We start from the raw sequence: 22,631 nt of genomic DNA on the forward strand, positions 1-22,631 counted from the left end.
TGGTGAGGCCAGAAACAACAACGGGGATCAGACTAAAGAAGAGAAGAGAACTTAACATTTAAAATATTCACATGCATGGGTTAAGTATTGACCCAATTAAAAGAGATGGGGAGCAGCAACAATAAAGGATTGAGTTACTAAAAGAAAGCAAAACTCCACAAAAGGAGCAGTGAAACCGAAATGACTGCCTCTGGGGGAGTACTGATAGTCCAACATTCCCTGCTGATTTTACCTGAGCTTTTACCACCCAGTTGCCATGAGCTGCCACTTGGAGGCACAGCAGAAGTCTTGATGATGTAGAGACACTTCAATCAAACGATAATTAACTTAATGACTCAGAGCCTTATCAAATATTACATTGTAGTGGTATTTGATTTCCATTAAAAACGTGGCATTGGACCTGAGGTGCCTCAAGTCACCTTGTAGCATAAATGCTTAAACGTGGGCACAAATCATGCCTCTAATGAGATGTATCTTGGTTGTTGAGCTGTGGTAGGTGTGGATCATGAATGTCCTCTGAGGAGACCCTGCTCATCTTGACCAAGTTCATCAAAAAAAATGCAATGAAATAGTGCAAGAGACATACTGGTGCAAGATAAATGCAGGAATAAGTAAAATATATACATATAAAATAGAATAAGAATGTGAAACAGAATGTGAAATTGATACTGTGGTACAGGAACGATGGTGGACAGTTTAAAACATGTGGGGACTTCAGACTGGAGCAGTGACCAGGAAGTAGAGGAGAGGACTGCATACTGTAATAATATATAAATATGTGGTATTGGAGGAAAAAAGTCAAATTCTGGGCCTGGAATATGAGTCTAGAACTCTTGGCCAACACTTTATCTTCATTGCAGTTGAGTAGCTACTGGAGTCATAACAGGTTCAAAAGAATTCACTGGAAAGTTCAGAGGTCGATGCAATAGATTTTATTCTTCAAAACAGAGATAAACCCGAGCTGGCCTCGTAGCCGGACTGAAGACAGACTGACTATGCTTGCTCTTTTATATTTTTATAAAAATATTTATATATGATTTTTTATAGTGTCCCAACCCTCATTGGTGGAGAATGTTTTTTCTCCACCCTTTTCTCAAAATCATTCTGTCACTTTTTAAGTAAGGGTATCTCACCCCTTAGGCTTTTTGCTGAGTCTGGTATTTCTGGGACTTTCCACCCTCATTTAAAAAATAAAAAACGTCACCATTTTCCTGGTTACAAACACAATGTCGACCAATGTTGCTGAAAACATTGATTATCCTTTATTATTTTTATAATAGAGGGCATTTCTTAAAAGAAGATGTAATACAACAGTGGATATGTTTAATAAACAGGTGTGTGTTCTATAAACATATGTAAATAATGTAAATATGTAAGCTCAGGAGTTCAATAGTTTTATGGCCTGTTGAATAAAACTGTCCCTGGTGGTCTACCAGGCCGTGATGCAGCTGGTGTGATACAGGTGTAATGAGTCCAGAACAGGTCCCCATTGATGTGAACCCCGAGCCACCTGAAGCTGCTGACTCTCTCCACTGTAGTCCCATTGTTTTGCTGACGTTGAGATGGATTGTTGTCCTGGCATCAAGATGTCGGGGCTCTGTTCGCCGTCTCGTTGCCATCGGTGTTCAGGCCGATGACGGTTGGGACGTCAGCAAACTTGATGATGGTGTTGGAGCTATGTGTGGCCACGCATTTGTGCGTGGACAGGGAGTAGAGAAGAGGACTGAGCATGCAGCGCTTAGGGGCTCCGGTGTTGAGCAGGAGGTGATGAACGTTTTGACTAACCCCTTAAAGCACTTGATGCTTCTTTGACTCTGTGGTGGCATCAGCTTTTTTTATGTTATTTTTTATGGAGTGGTCTGCTGGGGCAGCAGCATCTCGGCTGCTGACAGGAAGAGACTGAACAGACTGGTTAAGAAGGCCAGCTCTGTCCTGGGGAGCCCTCTGGACACTTTGGAGATGGTGAGAGACAGGAGAATGACGGCCAAGCTGTCATCTCTATTGGACAACATGTCCCCCCCCTCCAAGACACTTTGTCTGCACTGGGTTAGCTCCTTCAGCGACATGCTGCTTCATCCATGGTGTCTCACAGAGAGATACCTCAGGTCCTTTCTCCATGTCAGACTGTGCAATCACCACGGCCCTTGGTAGACCACCACACCAACAACACACTATTCTACCACTGTTGTGCAATTATCACTGCCATGTGCAATTTATCTTTTTAAAATAATTTATTATGGTAAATTACCGGCCACTACTCAACCACTTTTATATATTCACTACCTTTTAATGCTGCTACTTACTTTTAATATACATGTGTACTTGTATTATGTACTACTGGGAGGTATTCGTTGAGGCAGATGCTTTTTGTCTTTTTTGGACAGGAACGATGGTGGACAGTTTAAACATGTGGGGACTACACACTGGAACAGTGACCTATTAAAAATGTCTGTGAACACATCTGCAAGCGGAACTGCACATACCTTAAGAGCACAGCCAGGGATGCCGTCAGGTCCAGGAGCCTTGTCTGGGTTAATCCTTTTGAAAGATCTGCAGAAATCTGTCCTGGTTAAAACCAGTGGGCAGGGATCCTGAGCCTTCTATACCTCCACAGCCGGGGAGCCCTAAAAACGTGCATAAAAAGTGTTCAGTTCATCTGGGAGAGATGCAGACATTTCTTCAGCACCGCTCGTTGTCCTTTTATAGTTTGTTATTGTTTTTAGTCCAGACCACATGCTTCTAGCGTTGGAGCCCTTGTAGTCAGACTCCACTTTATCCCTAAATCGTCTTTTTCGACTGTTATTAGAGGAACTCACACCCTGCAATTTATTATTATTCAATCCCACATACACTGTCCCACTGCTCCAAATACTTACTAGAGAGCTGAATGTGAATTAATGCGCTGCTTAAAATAGTTCCCAACAAATGCAATATGTCCTCCTGTTAGCATCCAGCTGTTTTTTTTTTTAAACAAACAATATATTTATGAGGTATTTTTTAAAAGACTTATGTCTTCAGTAAGAACTAATGACCTTGAAGAGGAGAGAAAGGGTAGGGAAGTTATAAAGTATTGAGAGATGGACTAACATTGACTATATGAAAAATATAGAATAACACCAGCCTTTCTGTAAGTTTCTGCCTCTGTAGCTCCGGTAATTTGTAGAAGCAGCAAAGTATGAAGATGCACTTCTTTGAATAATTCCATCATGTGCAAGCTAATGCTCATCATGAGCTGGGTTGAGGAATGGAGGAGAAGGGTTGTTTGTCCAAATCCACTGACAGAGATCTGAGCGGGTTTAGTGAGTGAGCATTGATCTCCTTTCTCCCTCGTTTAAGACTGTTAACGTGCCTTTGGTACGACATTTAATGCGCAAATCCCCCATCAGCTCAGTTCACGCATCTGAACTCACTGAACCTGATATACACACTCAAACATATGGGACCAGTGGCTGGTGATATCAGAGTGTTCTTAAAGAACCTGGCTGTTGAACGGAATGCTCATATTAGTCACTGCGGAGGCATTCAGGTGTAATCTTCTTTGCTTCTAAACATGACTGTGCCCTCTGTGGGGACAAATCATTATCATGTTGCTGTTTTTGACAAAAAAAAAAAATATATAGTGATATAATCTGCATTAACTGTTTAAAAAAGACTTGTTTTACAGAAGTACAGGATGGTAGGTGCGTGTCTGTTAAATGCTAAATCAACAAGGCTACATTACTAAGGTTTCTATGGCCACAACCATGACCTACAGTGGTGAGAGTAACAGATAAATCCCACAGCCAGAAACTGCATGTCTGAGCGAGGTACAACCCACACCGACCATACAGGAGAGTGGCCTTGTCATGTTCAATGTAACAAAAGAAAAAAGGAAAATGTTTTTGCTTTGAACGCTAAGGGGCTAACAACACAACTGAGAGATAAACCTGACGTCTCCTCCCTTGTTATAGAGACAGCTCACATTAGCACTCCTCCTTTCCATAATAAAGGATGCACTGTTGAGAACTGTGCAGGTTGATGACAAAACGTCAACAAGAAGTTGCAATCAGTGCTAACTAACGGTACACAGAAGTCATGGTTCGATTCATTCCACGGTTGAGGAGTCACAGTTCAAGTGTAAATTCAGTAGAGACAAAAAAAGCAGAGAAATGCATGAGGATATGTTTCTTTTTATTTATTTTGAAAAGCAGGTCATTTGAAGTGTCAAAGACAGACAGAATCGTTTTGCTGGAAAATGGGGATGCATTTTGCCCAATGGCAACTTTGTTAAACTATTTATTTATATAAAAATAAGGAACAATTCAAACGTTTCTATTCACTATTACACTGAACAAACAATTTCCCAAAAAGGCAACAATAGGCTATAGGACTAAAAAGTATCTCTTTTACAATTGAAAATACAAGAGCTGCCTTTTTCCTCATCCCAGTGATTGGTACATCTGGGTGAGGTGGGTCTGGCATGATCAACATATTTCCATTCAAATCCCCAGCAACAGTGGATCATACAAAACTCCCAATTCTATTTTTATGGGTACACCATAATAAAGGCTGGAGAAATTAAATGTACCATAATTATTTCCATGATAAATGTATCATAAGATACCTTCTATCATCAGTACGAAAGCACAGTCATGTCAAAGTCTTATTTTTCTTTTCATTAAAATTGGTGAATTTATTCGGGATTAAACCTCCGGGTCTAAAAAGTGAAGCCAATGGGGAAGTGCTTTAAACCTGCATTCTTTCTAATGGCCAGTTGCAGGCGCAGTCTATAAGAAAGTCTATAAGACTTAATCACTTCAATTTATTACCTCAATAAACATTTAGCTAATGACCTTATTGTCTCAATCACTAATTTCAAGTCTTTTTCAACACAGCATGATGTTTATTTTGTTAATCATGGTTCCATTTAGGGTTAAATAGATTGATATATCAAATCTGAGCCTTCAAAACGGTATTTCACAAACCAATAGTTGACCTCACGGTGACTATATCCACTTCTTACATACAGTCTCTTTTAGATACACACACAATACTTCTTAGTAGATATTTCATTGTTGATGTGAGTCTTTTAATGGGATTTGTTGGCAATAAGGAAAATATATTGAATATCACCGTAGTTATGTTATCACCAATGACCCTTACAAACAAACAAAGAAGCTGTTTTGTTTTCCTCCAGCCGATTGCAGTGTCAGATCACATTAATTCTAAGGCTAAAACAATTAGTCTATTAATTTATTCAGTCCATCAACAGGAAAGTAATGGACAACCCTTTTCACCCTTTTGTTTCAGCCATCCATAAATATTTGCTGGTTTCAGCTCCTCAAATATGAGGATTTGATGCTTTTCTCTGCTTTATATTAGTTAGATATAAACACCAGCAAAAAGCCAAAGATAACCAATTTACAATGATTGGTGTTAGATAAGAAAAGCAATTTGAAGATGTCCCTGGGAATTATTGGTGTCCTTCGATCATCCAAAAATTCTATCTGTGGGGAAGAATACTGCGTTTAAATAAATTATTAAAAGAGGACAAAGATATACCAAAACAAATCTAACATTGGACATAAATAAATGTAACAGGGTTACTTCTTTAGTTTTGCATCTGTCACACGTTTGAGGCACTGAGGGGTAAAGTTGGTTTAATAAGACTTGAACAATGAAACCTGTTACTTTAAACTGCATTAACCCTGCCTTGTGTTTGCAGAACAGATACATTTATAATGAAAACAATTGGTCGCAGCCCTATATTTCTGAAAGCTATGAACAATCCCCTTTGACGTGTAGGTTGGCTGACTAATTGACCTCAATAACAAAAGAGGGAAACAGGAACATATTTCTTTGGTAGGAAGTAGATCCAATGAAAATTGCTCAAAGTGAGGGTCCTGTTTAAATTTTTTGCTGTTGAATTTCTTAATGACATATGTCAATGCTGTGAGCAAATGAAAGCCTGTACAGTAAGTGGCATTCATGGGTTTGCTTTGTCAACACCTGCAATTTTGCAGTCAGGTTTTCACTGTCAGGTTTTTTAATTTTTATTCTTTGCTTTTCTTTCATCTTTTCATTTTAATTAAAAACATTTTTATTCCAAAGTATCCACTTTAAGTCCATGACCTGCCTTCCCTTCCCTCACGGATGCGGACAATAACTGAATCATCAGCACATTTAACTGCAGTATTCTCTGTCTTTAATTTCTTACAGTAATAGCACCTGCAATGTGTGAAACATAAAGGGCACATCGTCAATGTCAGTGAATAGGTGATGCTAAAAAACATAATTTATAATCACTCACAAGCTGCACTGAACTGAACTGAAAAATACAATGCAGGTGTGGACATGATATGACTACACAGAACCATCTGAAGGGGGAAAGAACTGACTGCAACAGTGCAGCTTGGAGCTAACCAAACACCCAGTTAACACTGCAACATAATGTTGTGTAACATCACTTAGATCTTGGTGTTTTAAATAAATTATGAAAATTCTGCTGAAAGTTCACAAGTTTGAGTGGTTATCTGTGGGAAACAAATGTCTTCCTCTTTATTTGGAAAACCTTAAGACAGAAGGAAGCACTGACTGCAATAGATAGATAGATATTTCATTGATCCCGAGGGAAATGTCCATGTCCATCCATTAGCTTAAAAGAGACAAAATATAAGAGTAAAGGCTGTTATAAATACAAAAATACACCGCAACATGCTGTGTAAACCTGAACAGTTTTAATGCAAATAGAGTTAGTATATATAACACAATACAGGTAGCAGGACACACCACAATACAACTCACACATTTACATTAACATTACACTACATTACATTTGCATCTTTTAACAACATTATTAAACAGAGCTTTACTTTCTGGCTGCACACAAATAATGTCAAAATACATTTGCTAGAAAAATCACCTTAACAATAAAATACTACAAATTAACAAAATAGAAATTATACATAAAGTATTTTCATATGACATTTGTCTGAGAATTTCTTGTCTAGCAGCTTCATGTTCAGATAAATGTGATCTGAACTAATATGTTATCTATGATAACTGTTGGAGTTTTGAATGACTGATGAATATTCTGCTGAAGTGTGGGAGTTTGAGTGGTTTATCACCGGTGACGTCATCAGTGGGAAACACATCTCTTCCTCTTTATTTGGAAAACCTTAAGACCAAAAAAGGTTGCGAGGCACACTACTATACAAATATTTCCATTAATATTACACTGATACAATATCAAGAACAAACCATATTTCGTATGGTTAAAACTTAGTTTAACATAAAATTGAGTATGTAGTTTGTTAAAACTGCACAGTATGTGAATTTTGTGCGACCGTGAAATGCCTGGATGTATACAAAGTTAGCAAGAATATGTAGAGTAAGCCGTCTTACCTCTCTGCACATACTTATACACATACTGGGTGCCTTGAGCCATGTGAGATTTTGAGTAAGGAGAAAAGCTGTTAACATGTCACTTTAATATGTTTAAATATGTTTTCAGGCGAGAAAGTTACTATTAAGATTCCCAATATCTGGCCTGTTTATCTCCTGCGACTTTTTCGGAGATGTAACGGAGATGCTGTTGGGGGGGGCTTGGTCATGTGATACGTCTTGCTTGATACTTCAACAGTCTGCAGGTAAAATCATACTAAATTGTTAATTTAGTAAGCAGCATGCAGTACGTTCCAACACAGCACAAGACCCCCTAGTCTTGTTGTTTTCTACTTCGTGGCGTTGACTCCTCTAACTCTATTCCAACATGAAGATGGTCATTGCAGATAGTTATTCTCACGGGATTTGAGACATAGTAACATGAGATGTACTGTCTGCATGAGCACACCTTTAGAGTCTCAACTGAACAGTCCAAGGAAGATATTCGAATGTGGTTTTGATGCAATGCTGTGCTTTCTGCCAATTCCTCCCCCCTTATACACACTCATATACACTCATACACACACTTACTGAATGTGCTACTTCCTTCCCGTAACTGGCTGACTTATCATGAAGTGACTTGAACTCACTGTGACTCAGACAGCTCTGGCCTTCAGAGTCAGACAACAAGCAGAAGCTTCTCTGCTGGCCACACGGTAAGTCAGCTTAGTTTAGCATGATATTCATTCCCACTAACATCTGCTTTTATATCCTGTGCTGCTCGGAGATTCTCAGTTAAAGGCATTGTTTTCTAGCACTGCTTATTTGCAAGCTCACATGCAACATTTAATAGCACTTATTCACCTCAAAGCATTTCTAAATTATTGATAATTTTATCATTTAAAATTCTTACTGACTGTATCGTGCTGTGAATGTTATGTTTGAGGCTGCATTTGTGTTTCTGACAGATTTTCTGACCAGCGTTTGAGATAAAGATGGAAACTACAACGTTTTATTATGATTACGGTAGTACTGAGCAAGCCACACCGGAGGACGCTGTCAACTATTTGGGGTCTCAGCTCTCAATCCTCTTCTATTTTATGTTTCTCTTCAGTCTTTTTGGCAACGGGCTGGTCCTGGTCATTATCTATCGGTGAGTGGTACAACACAGACTCTAAGCAGCCTAAGTGAAAACACTGAGAACATACTGCAAAAGTCATTTAAAATGAATCTGTCACAAATAAATGGTGGTTTGGTTTTGCCGTTTGAAGCAGTTAGAGGTAGCAAGTGTATGAACAGCCTGCAACAGTTTTTTCAATGGGTCAATTTTAAACCATTTACTGATTTACCTTCTAGAACAAATTACAGACAGTAACATTGAAACTTTGTAACTGTGAAACTTGTGGCTAAATGGTGACGCCCGACATTAACAATAAACTAGAGCGAGGTAACGGAATGTAAATACACTGAATGGCGAAGTGAAAAAATGCAGACCATATTAAAAAAAAATAATCCAAAATTGGGTTTGATATAAAATCTTAAAGATATGCTTTGAATTGAAATTAATCTTTATATTTTAATTGATGAAAACAATACTTTCTTCCCCATTAAGGACACATTTTTTTTTACAAATCTGCATTTTGTATGTAAATTAAGCCCTATTTTATAAACCTATTTTGACCACCCTCACTTGTTATAAATGAGGTAGACAAAATATCAGTGTGTACAATTACATGGTACTTTATGTATTGCCCAATCCATCAACCAGAATCTAAAGAGACATTTTAAAGAAACAAATATTTCTGGTGTTCATGGAAACACTGAAAGAGTGTTTTTAATGCAGTATTTTATTAGGTGTAGAGGTGCTATGTCAGCAAATTTCTATGGTATGAGTCATAGCTCTGAAAACTAACATAAAAAAAAACCCAATTAACAAATATCAACATTGTTTGAGTGATGCTTTTTAAAATATAGACAAGAGTGAAATAATATTCTATCAATATCATTATCATTCCTTGGTGCCTTGACCCCTCAGAATAGGGGTTACGATTCACTAAAACTGGGAATGTTTGTTTCCTGTTTCCATTTCAGATCTTAAATTTGCAGTATGATTTATGTATGATTGTATTTCTTAGTGCTGAACAATATGGAGAAAAAACATTCCTCAGTAACTATAATATAATAATAATCCCCACTTTAGTTTAAATCTAGATCTGACCCAGGGAAAAGCTGAAATAGCTAAAAGCAAGATGTAGACTGACGAGCTGATGTGCACCTTGTATGGTAGCAACTGACTCTGTATGAACGTGTGTAAATGGGTGAATGCTGACATGTGCAGGTGAAAGTTTTCACTAATTCTGTGAAATATCTGTAGAATGTCCATTATTAGTTCCAAGAATGTTAAAAGAAACATTCTCATTCCCAATTATTCTTTGTGAAACAGCTGAAATATCTATACTTCTAGAGCACAGAGAGATTGGATTTGGAGATAAAGTCAACACTGAGAATGTCATCCGAGCTGCCAGAAGAATAGCACAAGAACTTATGCCTTTGGAGAGTAAATAATGCTTTGTATTATCCCTAAAGGATAAGATAGCATATCTGTAAAACACAGAAAGTTTAGAACCATATAAATGACATCCAGCTATATGACCTCCAGCTATAAAGAATACACAGTCACCAACATGTAATGTCAATATTTATTAAATAATTGAGCACTAAATAGCAGCATGTGGGTTTTTATTATTTTTTGCCATTGTTTCCTGGCCAATTGTAGCTGCAGCAGATTTCTAAAGTAAAAAGAAACCACATCAATGTCAGTGTGAAACATCAGTGTCAAAAAGGATTGTCTGACCAATAAGCATTTAGTCTTTTTCTCCATCTAACTGTTGAAATGATCACTTCCTAGGTTTGAGAAGCTGACCACTGTGACCAACATCTTGTTGGTGAACCTGGTGGTGTCCTCCCTGATCTTCATGAGCAGCCTTCCCTTCCAGGGTGTCTACTTGCAGCTCTCCTACTGGATCTTCGGCGATGTCATGTGCAGGATTGTTGGTGCCGGTTACTATCTGGGCTTCTACAGTTCGGTCCTCTTTCTAACTCTTTTGACTTTCGACCGACACCTCGCAGTTGTATACTCCTTGAGCGCGGCTCGAGTGAGGAATCGAAGCTATGCGGTAATGTCCTGCGCTGCGGTTTGGCTGGTCAGCGGCATGGCGTGCATCAGGCCGATGATTCTCTACTCCACTTTTAAATATCTCGAGACCACAACGTACTGTCAGGAGTTTCCTGGTGAATTATCTTCTTTTAATATGCAGATGCTCAGAAGATCTGGATTTTACATTCAACTTTTTCTTTTCTTGATCTTTCCTCTGGCTGTTATTATCTACTGCTACGTTAGGATCGCTATCACTGTCATGTCGTCCAAGATAGTTACCAAGTTCAAGACAGTCAGGTTAATATTTGTCATCGTTCTGCTATTTTTTATATGCTGGACCCCATTCAACATTGTAATGCTGATGTATGATGAAGCTACAACCTATGAGGAAAGGCAGAAAATGGGTTATGCTCTTGAAATCACTCGTGTCATTGCTTACATTTACTTTTGCATCAGTCCTATCTTCTACACATTTGTTGGGAAAAAGTTCCAGAACTATTTCAGACAGCTGCTGGTGAAACGTTTCCCTGGGTTAAAGAACCATATTTCTGTCAGTCAACAAAGCAAAACCAATATGTCTACAAAAAGTACACGAAATGAGCTTTAGCAAATGGGAAAGCCCTATGTATCTAAGTACTGGCAAACTATCTGTTACATCTACTCTCTGGTTAGCTATGTTGCTAATTTCACCATTCTCAAGCCTTTGATTGATTTTTTGAACGTTTGTTGTCAAAGTCCAGTCAACATTGTAGCTCCTGTCACCTCTTTATGTGCCATGATGGCACAAATAATAAATAATAAAAGAAATGTCAAATATGGTTCGCCAATGAAAATCATACCACTCCTGCTCTGTATCATTTTCACCTTTTGAAGACTTAGGTAAATATTTCTTTGGCTGAACTGTTTAGACATAATGTGATTTGCCAAGCTTGCCCTTGTTTCGCTTTTCTATTGAAGCAGTTCATTTGTAAATAGTTTTTGGTGATTTTCTGCCTTTTAGTGGTCACAGGTTGATTAATAAAGCTCTAAATGAAGTGTGTGTGTGATTATAAGAACATTGATATTGGACAGATCTGTAAACCCCGGATTACTCTCAGTGGCAATATTACACCACAAAAGCGAACACCCCTTACTTCTGATTTATTAGCACGACAACTGTATCAAAAAAATTAAGGTGTAGCTGATGGGTGCCTCTTCTAAAATGTAACTACACGTCATGGCTATGGATATACAGAGATACCACATGGAGAACTGTAATTGGTCAGCTAGGGCTACTTGTGTTTTCTTCTACAAGTCTCCATTGTCAGTAGAGATTATTGATAGTGAAGACAGTAATGAAAATAAACCATTTATTGTAACTCTCCATATACTGCATAGTGTTCTTCTGCAAAACAATGAATCAAATGTGCACACTCATCGACATTTGATTTTTTATGTTGTTTCTATCTATTATACAGTATATCTATCTGTTTTTGTTTGACTTGGCTCTTGCATTTGCCTGTGTAAATCTCAGCTGTTTCATTAAATAACCTTTGAATCGGTAGGCTACATGCATCTCTTTTTCACATCCCTTCAACTTGTTTCCTAAAAAATGCTCAGGAACAGTGTTTGATTCATAAACATATTGCATATCATTTCCACAAACAACATTCGGTTTCTGCTAACAATGTTTTCAGTTTCTAAATTTAAAGGGTCAGTTCACCCATAATAGAAAATGGACTCTTCTCCCCATTGCATTTTAGAATTTATTTGTTAAATACCTTGGTAAAAACTTTAAAACCTGCTAAATTACTGACATCAGCATCAGCTGTTTGGTTTTAATCAGCAAATGTTTTCCTTTTTTCTGGCGACAGTACGTACCAGTGCTGGGTTCTGTTTTAAAGCTCTGGAAGATCACCTGTCAGACTATCGTCCTGCCTCAGCGCTTAATTTCCGCTGGCACTGCTAAATTTCACCCTAATGCATTTGAACCCAGGCTTAAATGTCTGCCATTCTTCCCACTGTAGGAGAGAGGGAGGGGGAAAAAATCCAGCTGTCAGAAATGAATAGGGTCTTTTGCAAAAAGTAATGCTTTCAGATAAGAGGTCTTTCTCTCCATCTTTTTCTGGTATTGCAGGAGTCAAGTCAAGGCCAGCGGAAAGTCAGAAGAGTCTGACATTATTGCACTGAAGATTATCAGATTAAACATGCTTTGAAAGTGAGGCAAGAGGAAGTCTTGCTCAACAGAAATTCAGAAAAAGCTGGGGGTGGTGAGTGAGAATTTTAAGCGAAAAAGGAGACAGTTTGATACAAACACACCCGTGTTGTAGTATTCGCCTGTATAATCCATTATATTCAAAGTAGTTTGAGTTATCGAAAATAACAGCTCAGCTACTGAGTGTGACCTGCATGTAAACAACAAGCTACCAGTTCACTGTTTCAGCAGCTTCTCACTAGCTGCTCGGGAGGTGACTGATATGATTAATGATATAAAACACACACACGCACGCGCACGCGCACGCGCACGCACACACACACACACACACACACACACACACACACACACACACACACACACACACACACACACACACACACACAGAGACACTCATCCAGGAGGGTCTGTGTACTAGCTTCAGTAGCTGCACAGTCTGCAGTGTTTACTTGCTATTGAAAAGAGGGACAACAAATAAATAAATAAAATAAAATAAATAAAAGTGCAAAAGTATAATCAAGAAAATGTAGCTAAAGTAGGAATACTCAATGTGCACAAATAGACCCTGTGGGTGTTACTGTTATACAGCATATAATACCATTAGATTATTATTACTTTATTCATTTATTAATTAATTGAGGTGGACATAGTTTTTAACTATTTCATATAGGGCTGCAACTACTGATTATTTTCATTATGGGCTAATCTGCTGATTATCTCTTTGATCAATTCATTAATAGTTTAATTTAAGAAAAACTGGAATAACCCATCACAATAACCCAGAGCAGGGACAATTTCAAATGTATGGTTTAGTCTGAACAATCCAAACCATAAAAGTTTTCAGTTTACTGTAAGGAAAAGCAGCTGAAGCTGAAACCAGGACATTTCTTTTTTAAATTACCTAAGTGATTAATCAGTTATCAAAACAGTTACCTACAGGCTCCCAGACAGGTCCACATATTTAGCCTGCTTATGAAATATATATTTCACAGAATAAGTGAGAACTTTCACCTGGAAAAGTCAGGGAAATAAGTCATAAGGATTATTTGGTAACGATAGGACTGCTTCTATCCATAATTATTCTAGCAAACAACCTGTTCCCTGAACTGGAGAATCAGTATTTTTACTTAAATACTTTAAATTCGTATGAGGGGGATTTATTTCATCACTGGAGTAATATACAGTTAAGGTACATTTAGTTTTGCACTCAGTCTGTACAGTACAGACTGTTCAGACTCATTACTCATCACAGATTATACATGGTAGTTAAACAGAAAATATTTAACGGCCGAATCTAAAGTTGAGTTACCATAACAGCAGCGGTGCAGAAATCAGTTTTAACATGGGGGGATGATGAAGAAACATTTAAAACATTTTTTTTTATAAGTGACTTCTACTAAGAGAAACACGTTCCGTGTGTTGACATTCCTGCAAAAAATGAACAGGGCGGCGCTATCTTGCTGCTGCCATGACAAAGCGCTCCGTGATGCTGTCGTTTTCGTGCTCGTGCATAGCAGTTGTACTGCTGTGATAAGCCATTTCCAATTTGCATAGTTACAGAGCACCACACTGTTGGGTCTCTGTCTAAAATATTTCCACACCAGATTCGAGGGCGAGGTTTTTTAGCGGCAGTTTGTTCCCCAGGGGAATCCATCCAAGACATTATTGGTTTTAGCGTGTATGTTTTCATACAATCTGATACTTTAGTTCAGGGGTGGGGAACCTGCGGACTCCGGGCCGTATACTTCCCACAAAACCATTTGATCCGGCCCTCGAGGTAATTCATAAACACACGCAAAGAAATGCACAAGAAAAAAATAAATAAAATCTAGACAGCAATAGAATAAAACGGGCGACTGATTGTTTTTCCTGGCCAAGATCAGGGTCTTTGAACACAACACGAGTGGAATGGCGAGTGTAAAACAGAGAAAGTTGGATGCGGAATGTCGCACTTTCCAGGAGAAATGGACGAGCGATTATTTCTTTGTGGAAGTAAAAGGCCAGTGTGCCTAGTTTATGCGGATGCGCTTGTGGTGATGAAAAAGGCTCTCGAGCGTCATAACAGCACGAAATATGCCAAACTGCACGAGCTGAAAGGACGAGTGTGTTTGGATAAAGTTAACGCTCTTCGGCGGAGTTTGGCCCAACAAGCAGCTCTCTGCAGAGCATAACATACAAACATGGAAAGATAGATAGTTTGACGACCACACCAAGAACAGACTATTCCACCACTGCTGTGCAATTATCACTGCCATTTACAATACTCACTTTTTATAATGTGTGCAATTATCACTGCCATGTGCAATATTCACTTTATTTTCTATCAACCATTTGGTACTTATATTATTTTTGATTCTATTTAATTATTGTGTACTGCCTTTTTACTTCATATGTTCTTTTGCTGTGACAAGATACATTTCCCCATTGTGGGACTAACAAAGGATGTTATAAAAAATAAAATGGCCCTTGATAGGAAAAAGGTTCCCCACCCCTGCTTTAGTTGAACAACATCAAGATCAGAGTAACACAGGAAGCACAGATAGCAAAGACAGGCAAGCCACCTACAACGTCTCTGGTCACTGTCAATAATGTGAAATGAGCTCACTGAAGTGGTTTTGGTCTGTGTCATACTGTAGCAGTAAAGTACAAACACATATAGCTTTGAAACTATTAATAAAAAAACATTGTTTGTTCCTTTTGGGGGTACCCAGCACATAAAATATTAAAACTTATTTAACATAATAGCAAAAAGGACACATACAATATTAGTTGGGTGTGCTATTTAAAACATATATATTACTTACAACTTAAGGAAAACTTTGTGGAAAAACCCTGATACAGATGCTCAGACTGTATGTTAAAAATGGTAAAATTACTATTTCTGTGTGTTGTCTTTTAAAAGGGAACTCAATTTTACACTTCACAGTGTGTTTATAGGTGTTGGGGAGTTATACTGCATGTGAGAAAAAGATAGTGTCTGATAAATGTCCTTTGGGGTTGAAGACTACAGGTTTGAAAATGAAAAGAATCTGGAGGTGTAGAGTAAGAAAGAAGTGATCTTCACAGAAAACTTTAGCCCACTCCTCATCTTTGCTTGCAGGCTAGAGATTCCAGTCTACATTAGCTGCTTCTAGCATAGCAGCATTGGCTTGCATATCAAACCTGATGCAGTATTATTAAAATTTTCATTTGTATTCATTGTTTGTTATTCTAACTCTGATATTTTTTAATAAATCTGCTTAATATGCACTGTTGCAAAAGTGTGTGATGTTTCTCTTAAGAATTTAACTAAAAAAGACTGTGAAACATCACAGAAAAAAATGTAATCTTTCAAAGTTGTGGTTGTGTGCAAACAATGTGGCTTGGGTAATATGCATTACTTACACCCATTGTTACTTCTTCTTTTACTTTGATTAGGAAGCTTTGCACAATGAGGTTGTAAAACCTCAGAGTTACATAATACATTTGGTCACTCTGCAAGGTAATGATTGCCACATGCTTTCCTGGCCCTCTGATAGAGTACAAGACAACATCATCTAACATGAAGCGTTACAGCTGACCAGCACAATAAGCAGCAGCACCATTGCCACTCTGTCAGCCTGCAGGCAACTCAGAAGCTGACCAGTCGGTCGGTTCCTCCAGCAGCCTGTCAGTTTTTTTCCAAGCAGCTAAGCAGCCAATCAAACCCAGTCTTACTTCTTCACTCAGGAAATCCCTCATGATGAGGATGACCTTATTAATACCAAGAAAATAAATTGATATATACAAGCTCCTTGTTCAGGCTAAGGAGGGAGCTAATGAGCAGTTTAATTAATTGTCTTTCATTTTGGCTTATTTTTTTTTCATAGACATTATATGTGCACAGATATATGGTTGATAAGATAAGATAACAAACCTTATTCATCCCAAAGGGAAATTGTTGCTTAAGATTTAGTGTGTACAAACATCCACCTTAATACAAGTGAAATCTCTTTCTGGATAACTAAAAACTAAATAAAACATATTTAAAGAGGGATTTATTTATTTATCTGATTTCCAGTGTCAATCTGATGTCTGCTGTCTGAAGAAGAGCTTGAAACTTGGTGCATATTCCAACCACTTATTTTGTCATTTGCTTTGTGCATGTCTCCTGAACGTCAGTGTGTGTGTAGTAATTATTGCAATAACCAATGACAAGAGCACATGCACAACATAATTGCCCTTTCTTTGTGTTAATCTCCTGGTACTCTACAAAATTGTGTATTGTGTTATGACTTCCAGCTCACCCTCTAACTGTTTTCCCACACGAGAATAGGAAGAAAGAAAAGAAGAAAGAACATTCAACTATTTGCTAAAAATGTTGTATAACTTTGCTCTCCGAGGAGATGGGCAGAAGAAAGAGATATCTCTTGCTTCACCTTCATGCTGTGTTTCATTTTTACTTTTAATAGAAGTGTCAAGAAGCTCTCAGGGGTCCTCCACTTGTGGGGAATGAGAATTAATTGGAGGATTAGAGCTACATGCACCCTCTACCCTGTCTTGACTTATAACATGGCTTTAGGGTCTGCAGTACTGTTTCTCCTGACTGCTGACTGTGAGTGTGTGTGAGTGTGTGTGTGTGTGTGTGTGTGTGTGTGACAGAGTATGTGAGAAAGAAAGAAAGAGAGCATTCATTAGTCCCTGCCATATACTGTATAAAAGAAGTGGACGTAGCCACAGTGACGTGACCCATTGGTTTGTGGACTACTGCTTTGAAGCCTCTTGTTTGGCATATTGGCAATCGCCATCTTGTTTTTTGGAGCCAGAACTGACCATATTTGGACACAAGGGTGGAACTGGAGAGGAGCGAGGTCCAGCAGGGCCAGGTTCCGTTACCATTTAGTTACCAGGTGTGTTCTTTTTGCAAGAGAAAAGCGCCAACGAACAATCTTTATAAATCAAGTAGGATAGAAGTAGGGTCATTTTCTCATAGACTTTAAAACAATTACACCTCTTTTTGGAACCAGTGGAGTGGTAAGGTTAATTTGTTAGGTTAATTGTTGACTCTAAATTGCCTGTAAGTGTGAATGTTCCCTTTGTCAGCTGCGATAGCCCCTCCTGCAACAATGGATTTGTAATGCTGTAGACAAACTAGGAATAACAGCACCAAAGGCAGCTCTATAGTTATTCATGTTTATTCATAACATTAAAAAACATTACGTGTGTAGAATCTGAATCATGGAAACTCTCTCATAGCTTTGTTTATTGTCTCTTTAAAAGACAAAATGTTTTTCTTTTCTCCCTCTTTTCTTTCAATGTTTAAGGTAATATACAGCTACACTCTAATAAACCCACACAGCTGTGGGTATTATTATTACTCCTATAATATCAGCTTGTAGCCATGCACTCTGTGATAAAGAGGAGTAGCGAGTTTAGAGTGTGGACACTTAGACTTCTCATCATCATGGTTATTGTCACCAGTCCATCACAGTATGAACGCAGGCAAACACACTTACCTACCAGCAGTTTAGAGTCTCCTGTAAACTATTCTTTTTTATAGTCTGAGACTAAGGATCTCCCCTCAAACAAGATTTGGAAAAAGGTGCACCTTCAGTGTACTTGCCTAGCTTCACTCAATTCCTTGATGGCTATGGGATCATCAGAATGTTATTTTATCCCATAAAGCAGTGGTCTTCACTATGTTTTACGTGAGAGCCACATTGATAGGACAAAGTCAATAGGAGAGCCACTTTTACCGCAAAGTATGAAAAGCAACATCCAGTCATAAAAAGCACATCTGTTTATTAATCTGTCATCCCACCCAGAACATACAATATGCAATGCAGCCAACCAATACATTCAATAAAAGCAGGATTAGCTTAATACTGGGATGATGTTGTCAAAATCTGCAAATTATATTTCTGCTGAAGCCAAAAAGCAGTCTTTCATGATTTCTGTCTGAGAAGGTTTTTTTTGCCCGAGACAAAATCCATGCGATCTCAAAAGATGCCTGAGTTAATCGTTCAGCTGTATTAGTTGACCTGTGTATGAGTCTTTGTTTTCCAGAAAGAGAAGAAGAAAGTTGCTCTATTTTATTTACTAATTTCACTTCCAGGTGCGTAAATTTCGTTGAATTTTGGATGCGTTGTTTAGAAATGCGGCTCCAAATGACTTCGCTTGAAATGAGAGCGGGTTTGTTTGCACATTAAGCATGAAGGGTTCGACTCGTGGAAAACAATAACAAATTCCTGTCCACTTTTCTTGAAATTTCCTTTGATCGTCTTGTATGGCTGGTACATTCTTTTTTTTTTAACGGGAGCAGCTGTTGTCTGTCCACAAACCACATCTCCAGTATCTTCCTCTCGATTTGCGTTTGTTGGATGCATCCAAGCCAAATCTTAATTTTCCTTGTTTGTCATGCTTTGTTTCTGTCCACCTGGTGTGCAACTTTTTAAATAAGAAATCGATCCATTTTACGTCTGTAGAAACACACACAAACTAGCATTAAATGGTAAAACGAGTCAACCGGAGCCAAGCTAACGCGAGTATGAAGTGCCAGTATCCTCCAATTTAAATGCTCCAATTTAGCGATATAAATTATTTTTTAGCAAATATCCATATTCGTAAGCATGCTTATGATAACATATATTTAATGAGCTTAAGTTTATTTATTTCTATACTAGCACACCATGTATCTACCCGTCCAAGAGCACATTCACCATTGTATAGACCACCATAACCGGCAACTCCGCAATGAGACAGTGTCGGCCGAGCAAGTTTAAATAGCTTGTTTCTTCTTATTATTAAGCTAATAGAGCAGACTCTGTGTTTTAATTGGTTATATGTAATAGCCCTGCTTGTTTTTAGTGTTTTTATGAAATATCTGTAGCTATAATCATATCTATCACCCCTTTATTTAGCCTACTGCCATGCGAGCCACCAATTAAAGCTTGGCGAGCCGCAGGAGACTCGCGCGCCGCGCAATGAGTAACACTGCCATAGACACTCAACAATTGAGCCAAGATAGCCTAACGTTACTCTTTGGTATAACTTCAGACTACACCAAATACATTAAAATAAGATCTTTCCTACGGCATTTATTCGTTTGTGAGGGAAAGTGAGAAAAAGACAGCAAACTTCCCCAAAACTACTGTTTCATTGAACCATCTCTTTAATCAAATCACACACATTTAGGCTATTCTTTGTCATCTTTTAGAACTGAAACAGTTTGGCGCCCCCTTGGGGAGGCACTTTGAAAGCCTCTGTACTAAATCATTACTGAAGATCCAAGAAAAATAGTTCCATGATTCAAAAGGTGAGTAAATAATGACCCTGTCACCATCTGTCCAGACAAGGTTGTATAATGACAGCAGCTAAATGTGTCTGTCTGTGTTTGCGTGCCTGTTTATTTGTCTCTTTGTATCACCCTTGCTGTAGGAAAGATTTGTCTTTTGAAATAAGTTTCTGTTGACTTACTCCTACACTTTTTCTCTATTACACTCCCTGCATCAACTGCAGGCAACCTGACATTTGTGTTTCTTGAGAATGAAATTGAAAACACTTAATGTTCATTCTAAGTTTATTTCAGGCCTTGCCACTTCCTCTATTGACTCAGTGAAGTAAATAGTCCCATTTTCTCATGGTATTTTATGTAAGTTACCTTGAAATCCTGTTCTTTCTAATGAGTGATTTCATAGAATATGGAGGGGTACTAGTTAAACCAGGGGTCAGGAACCGCGAGCCATATATGGCTCTTTCGATGACACAATATGGCTCGCAGACAATTTTGAGCTGACATTTTCAAACATGTTTAACAAGTAATAAATAATTATACTGTGTCATTTTAAAGTAAAACATTTAGCAGCAGATGTTTTTTTTTAGTTCTCCCCTCCTTTTCTCCGCACTGACTGTAGGTCACTGTAGACCCGCCCTTCGCGAAACAGCAGAGGAGAAACTGCGCAAAGCAGTAGACCGGGGTGTCAAACTCACAGAGAGGGTCAAAATTAAAAACTGGGACTACGTCAAGGGCCAAACACATTTATTGAACAGGATAGACATATTGGATGAAGTACAAAAAGATATGGAACATATTTAGGTAGGCTACGTTCTCCGAGTATGCACATGTGTCAGAGCCAGATGTTTGGAATCTTTTCTTAGCTGCCAGTTTGTTTGGGGTTCTTTGCTATGGAAACCCTCAGTGAGTGAAGGTTTGCATCAGTGAGACTCCGGTGTGGGTTTTTGTTCATCTTCATCACAGAGAAAAGCTGCTCACACAGGTATGTGCTTCCAAACATGCAGAGCATCTGAGCGGCATGTAGGTTGAGGCATTATTTCGGGGATGAAGCTTGGAAACTGTGCAGCGCCCACAGAGTCATACTTTGCCTTGAGTGTGTCATTAAACTGGAGGTCAATCAGCTCCATTTGGATGTTCACATGTGCTGTTTCCACGTCAACTGCAAACGGGTTGCTGAGCAATTTTAATTTCTGAGCTGTAAAGTCGGCAAATGCGCTCAGTTCATCAGCAGAATGCACAGTCGGGAACACAGCGGTGGAGATGGTTTGTCAGTGTTTGGAAACACGTAGTGACCAAAGTTTCCTTGCTGCATCAGAGTCACCCACAGGCAGCTTGGCATCGTACATGTCCATGATCACACGGCCCTGAAGCTGGAGGTTTAACAGTGAGATGCTTCGTTATGTCACACAAAAAGGCCAGCTCACATTGACACTTTTCGTCCCAGAGATCTGTGGTGTGTTTCCCTTTGCTTTCCTAAAATTGGCAGATTTCCTCACGCAACTTGAAAAATGTATTCAGCACTTTCCCTCGACTCAGCCATCGCACTGCCATGTTCAGAATATATATTTTCCCGTGGTTGTGCCATGCATTGATTTAATTACCAAAACCGGCGGGTCAGTTATGATAGAGTCTCGCGGGCCGGATATAATTGCCTTGAGTTTGACAACCGTGCAGTAGACACAGAAATGTCCTCATAAATTAGATAAATAACATAAACATTTAGTTTATTTAATAAAAGAGCACCTGTTCAATGAAACACTGATACCGCTATTAGTACTCGGAGACGTGTTATACTTTAAAGAATGCACGCATAAAGTTGTGTAGCCGGTTTGCGACTGACACCATGATAGACACCACTGCGTTGTATTCTGTTGGATCAGGAAATAACGATGAGGAGAACTTCTGCCTTTTTAACCAGCATTTATTGTCTCAAGGCTCGGAGAGAGGCCTCATCCAGCGCCGAGCAACTCTCTACCCACATGCCTCTTCTCCTCAACGGAACCCGAAACCGTCTCCCGAAAGTGGCGCGAACACCGAAAGTGCCAGTTTCAGGAGTATCAAAATAAAAGCATATTTAACAAAAAGGAATACTATTACAACTAAATATGAACAAATGTATATGTCATATGTGTTACAGTTGCATTCAATTTTATTAAATATATGGCTCTCAAGGAAATACATTTAAAAATATTTGGCTTTTAAGGCTCTCCCAGCCAAAAAGGTTCCCGACCCCTGAGTTAAAAACTTCACTGGAACTGGCATAGAACTGTAAAGCATTTGCCGCATCATAAAAATGAAGACACCAAATAAATGTTGTTGTTTGTTTAAGAGAAAATACCAAGGCTTTTCATGTGTATCTACATAATTCAATAGGAAGAATTAAAAACTCATGTTTAAGCTTTAATTATCAGTCATATATCAAAGAAAGCCTGCTTAACTGTGGCCAGTGACATTAACTGGACATTGGTAAATGCTAAAACATACTGTAAGTGTAGCACAAGTTGCAAACCCCCCAGTAGTGTCAGTTATGTAAGTTTTAATGCCCGACGAGGTGTCCATTTTCAGGAATTAATGGACAATGTGCAATATTTCCTGATTATGGACAGCTGCTCCAAAAAGGTGGAAATAAATGTTAAAGTTAGTCACTCATTGTTGCAATTAGATGA

At 38.5% G+C, this 22,631-nt stretch overlaps 1 protein-coding gene across 1 annotated transcript; it reads left to right on the forward strand.

Annotated features, from left to right (window-relative positions):
* Positions 1-1,467: 1,467 nt before the first annotated feature.
* LOC115025798 (C-C chemokine receptor type 3-like) lies at positions 1,468-12,062 on the forward strand. The gene is made up of 4 exons (XM_029458259.1): positions 1,468-1,764; positions 8,023-8,078; positions 8,477-8,515; positions 10,271-12,062. The coding sequence occupies exons 1-4, from the start codon at positions 1,468-1,470 to the stop codon at positions 11,124-11,126; spliced, it is 1,248 nt and encodes a 415-aa protein (XP_029314119.1). The 3' UTR covers positions 11,127-12,062.
* Positions 12,063-22,631: the final 10,569 nt, after the last annotated feature.

Source organism: Cottoperca gobio, chromosome 20, assembly GCF_900634415.1.
Source record: "Cottoperca gobio chromosome 20, fCotGob3.1, whole genome shotgun sequence".
Lineage (NCBI taxonomy): Eukaryota > Metazoa > Chordata > Actinopteri > Perciformes > Bovichtidae > Cottoperca > Cottoperca gobio.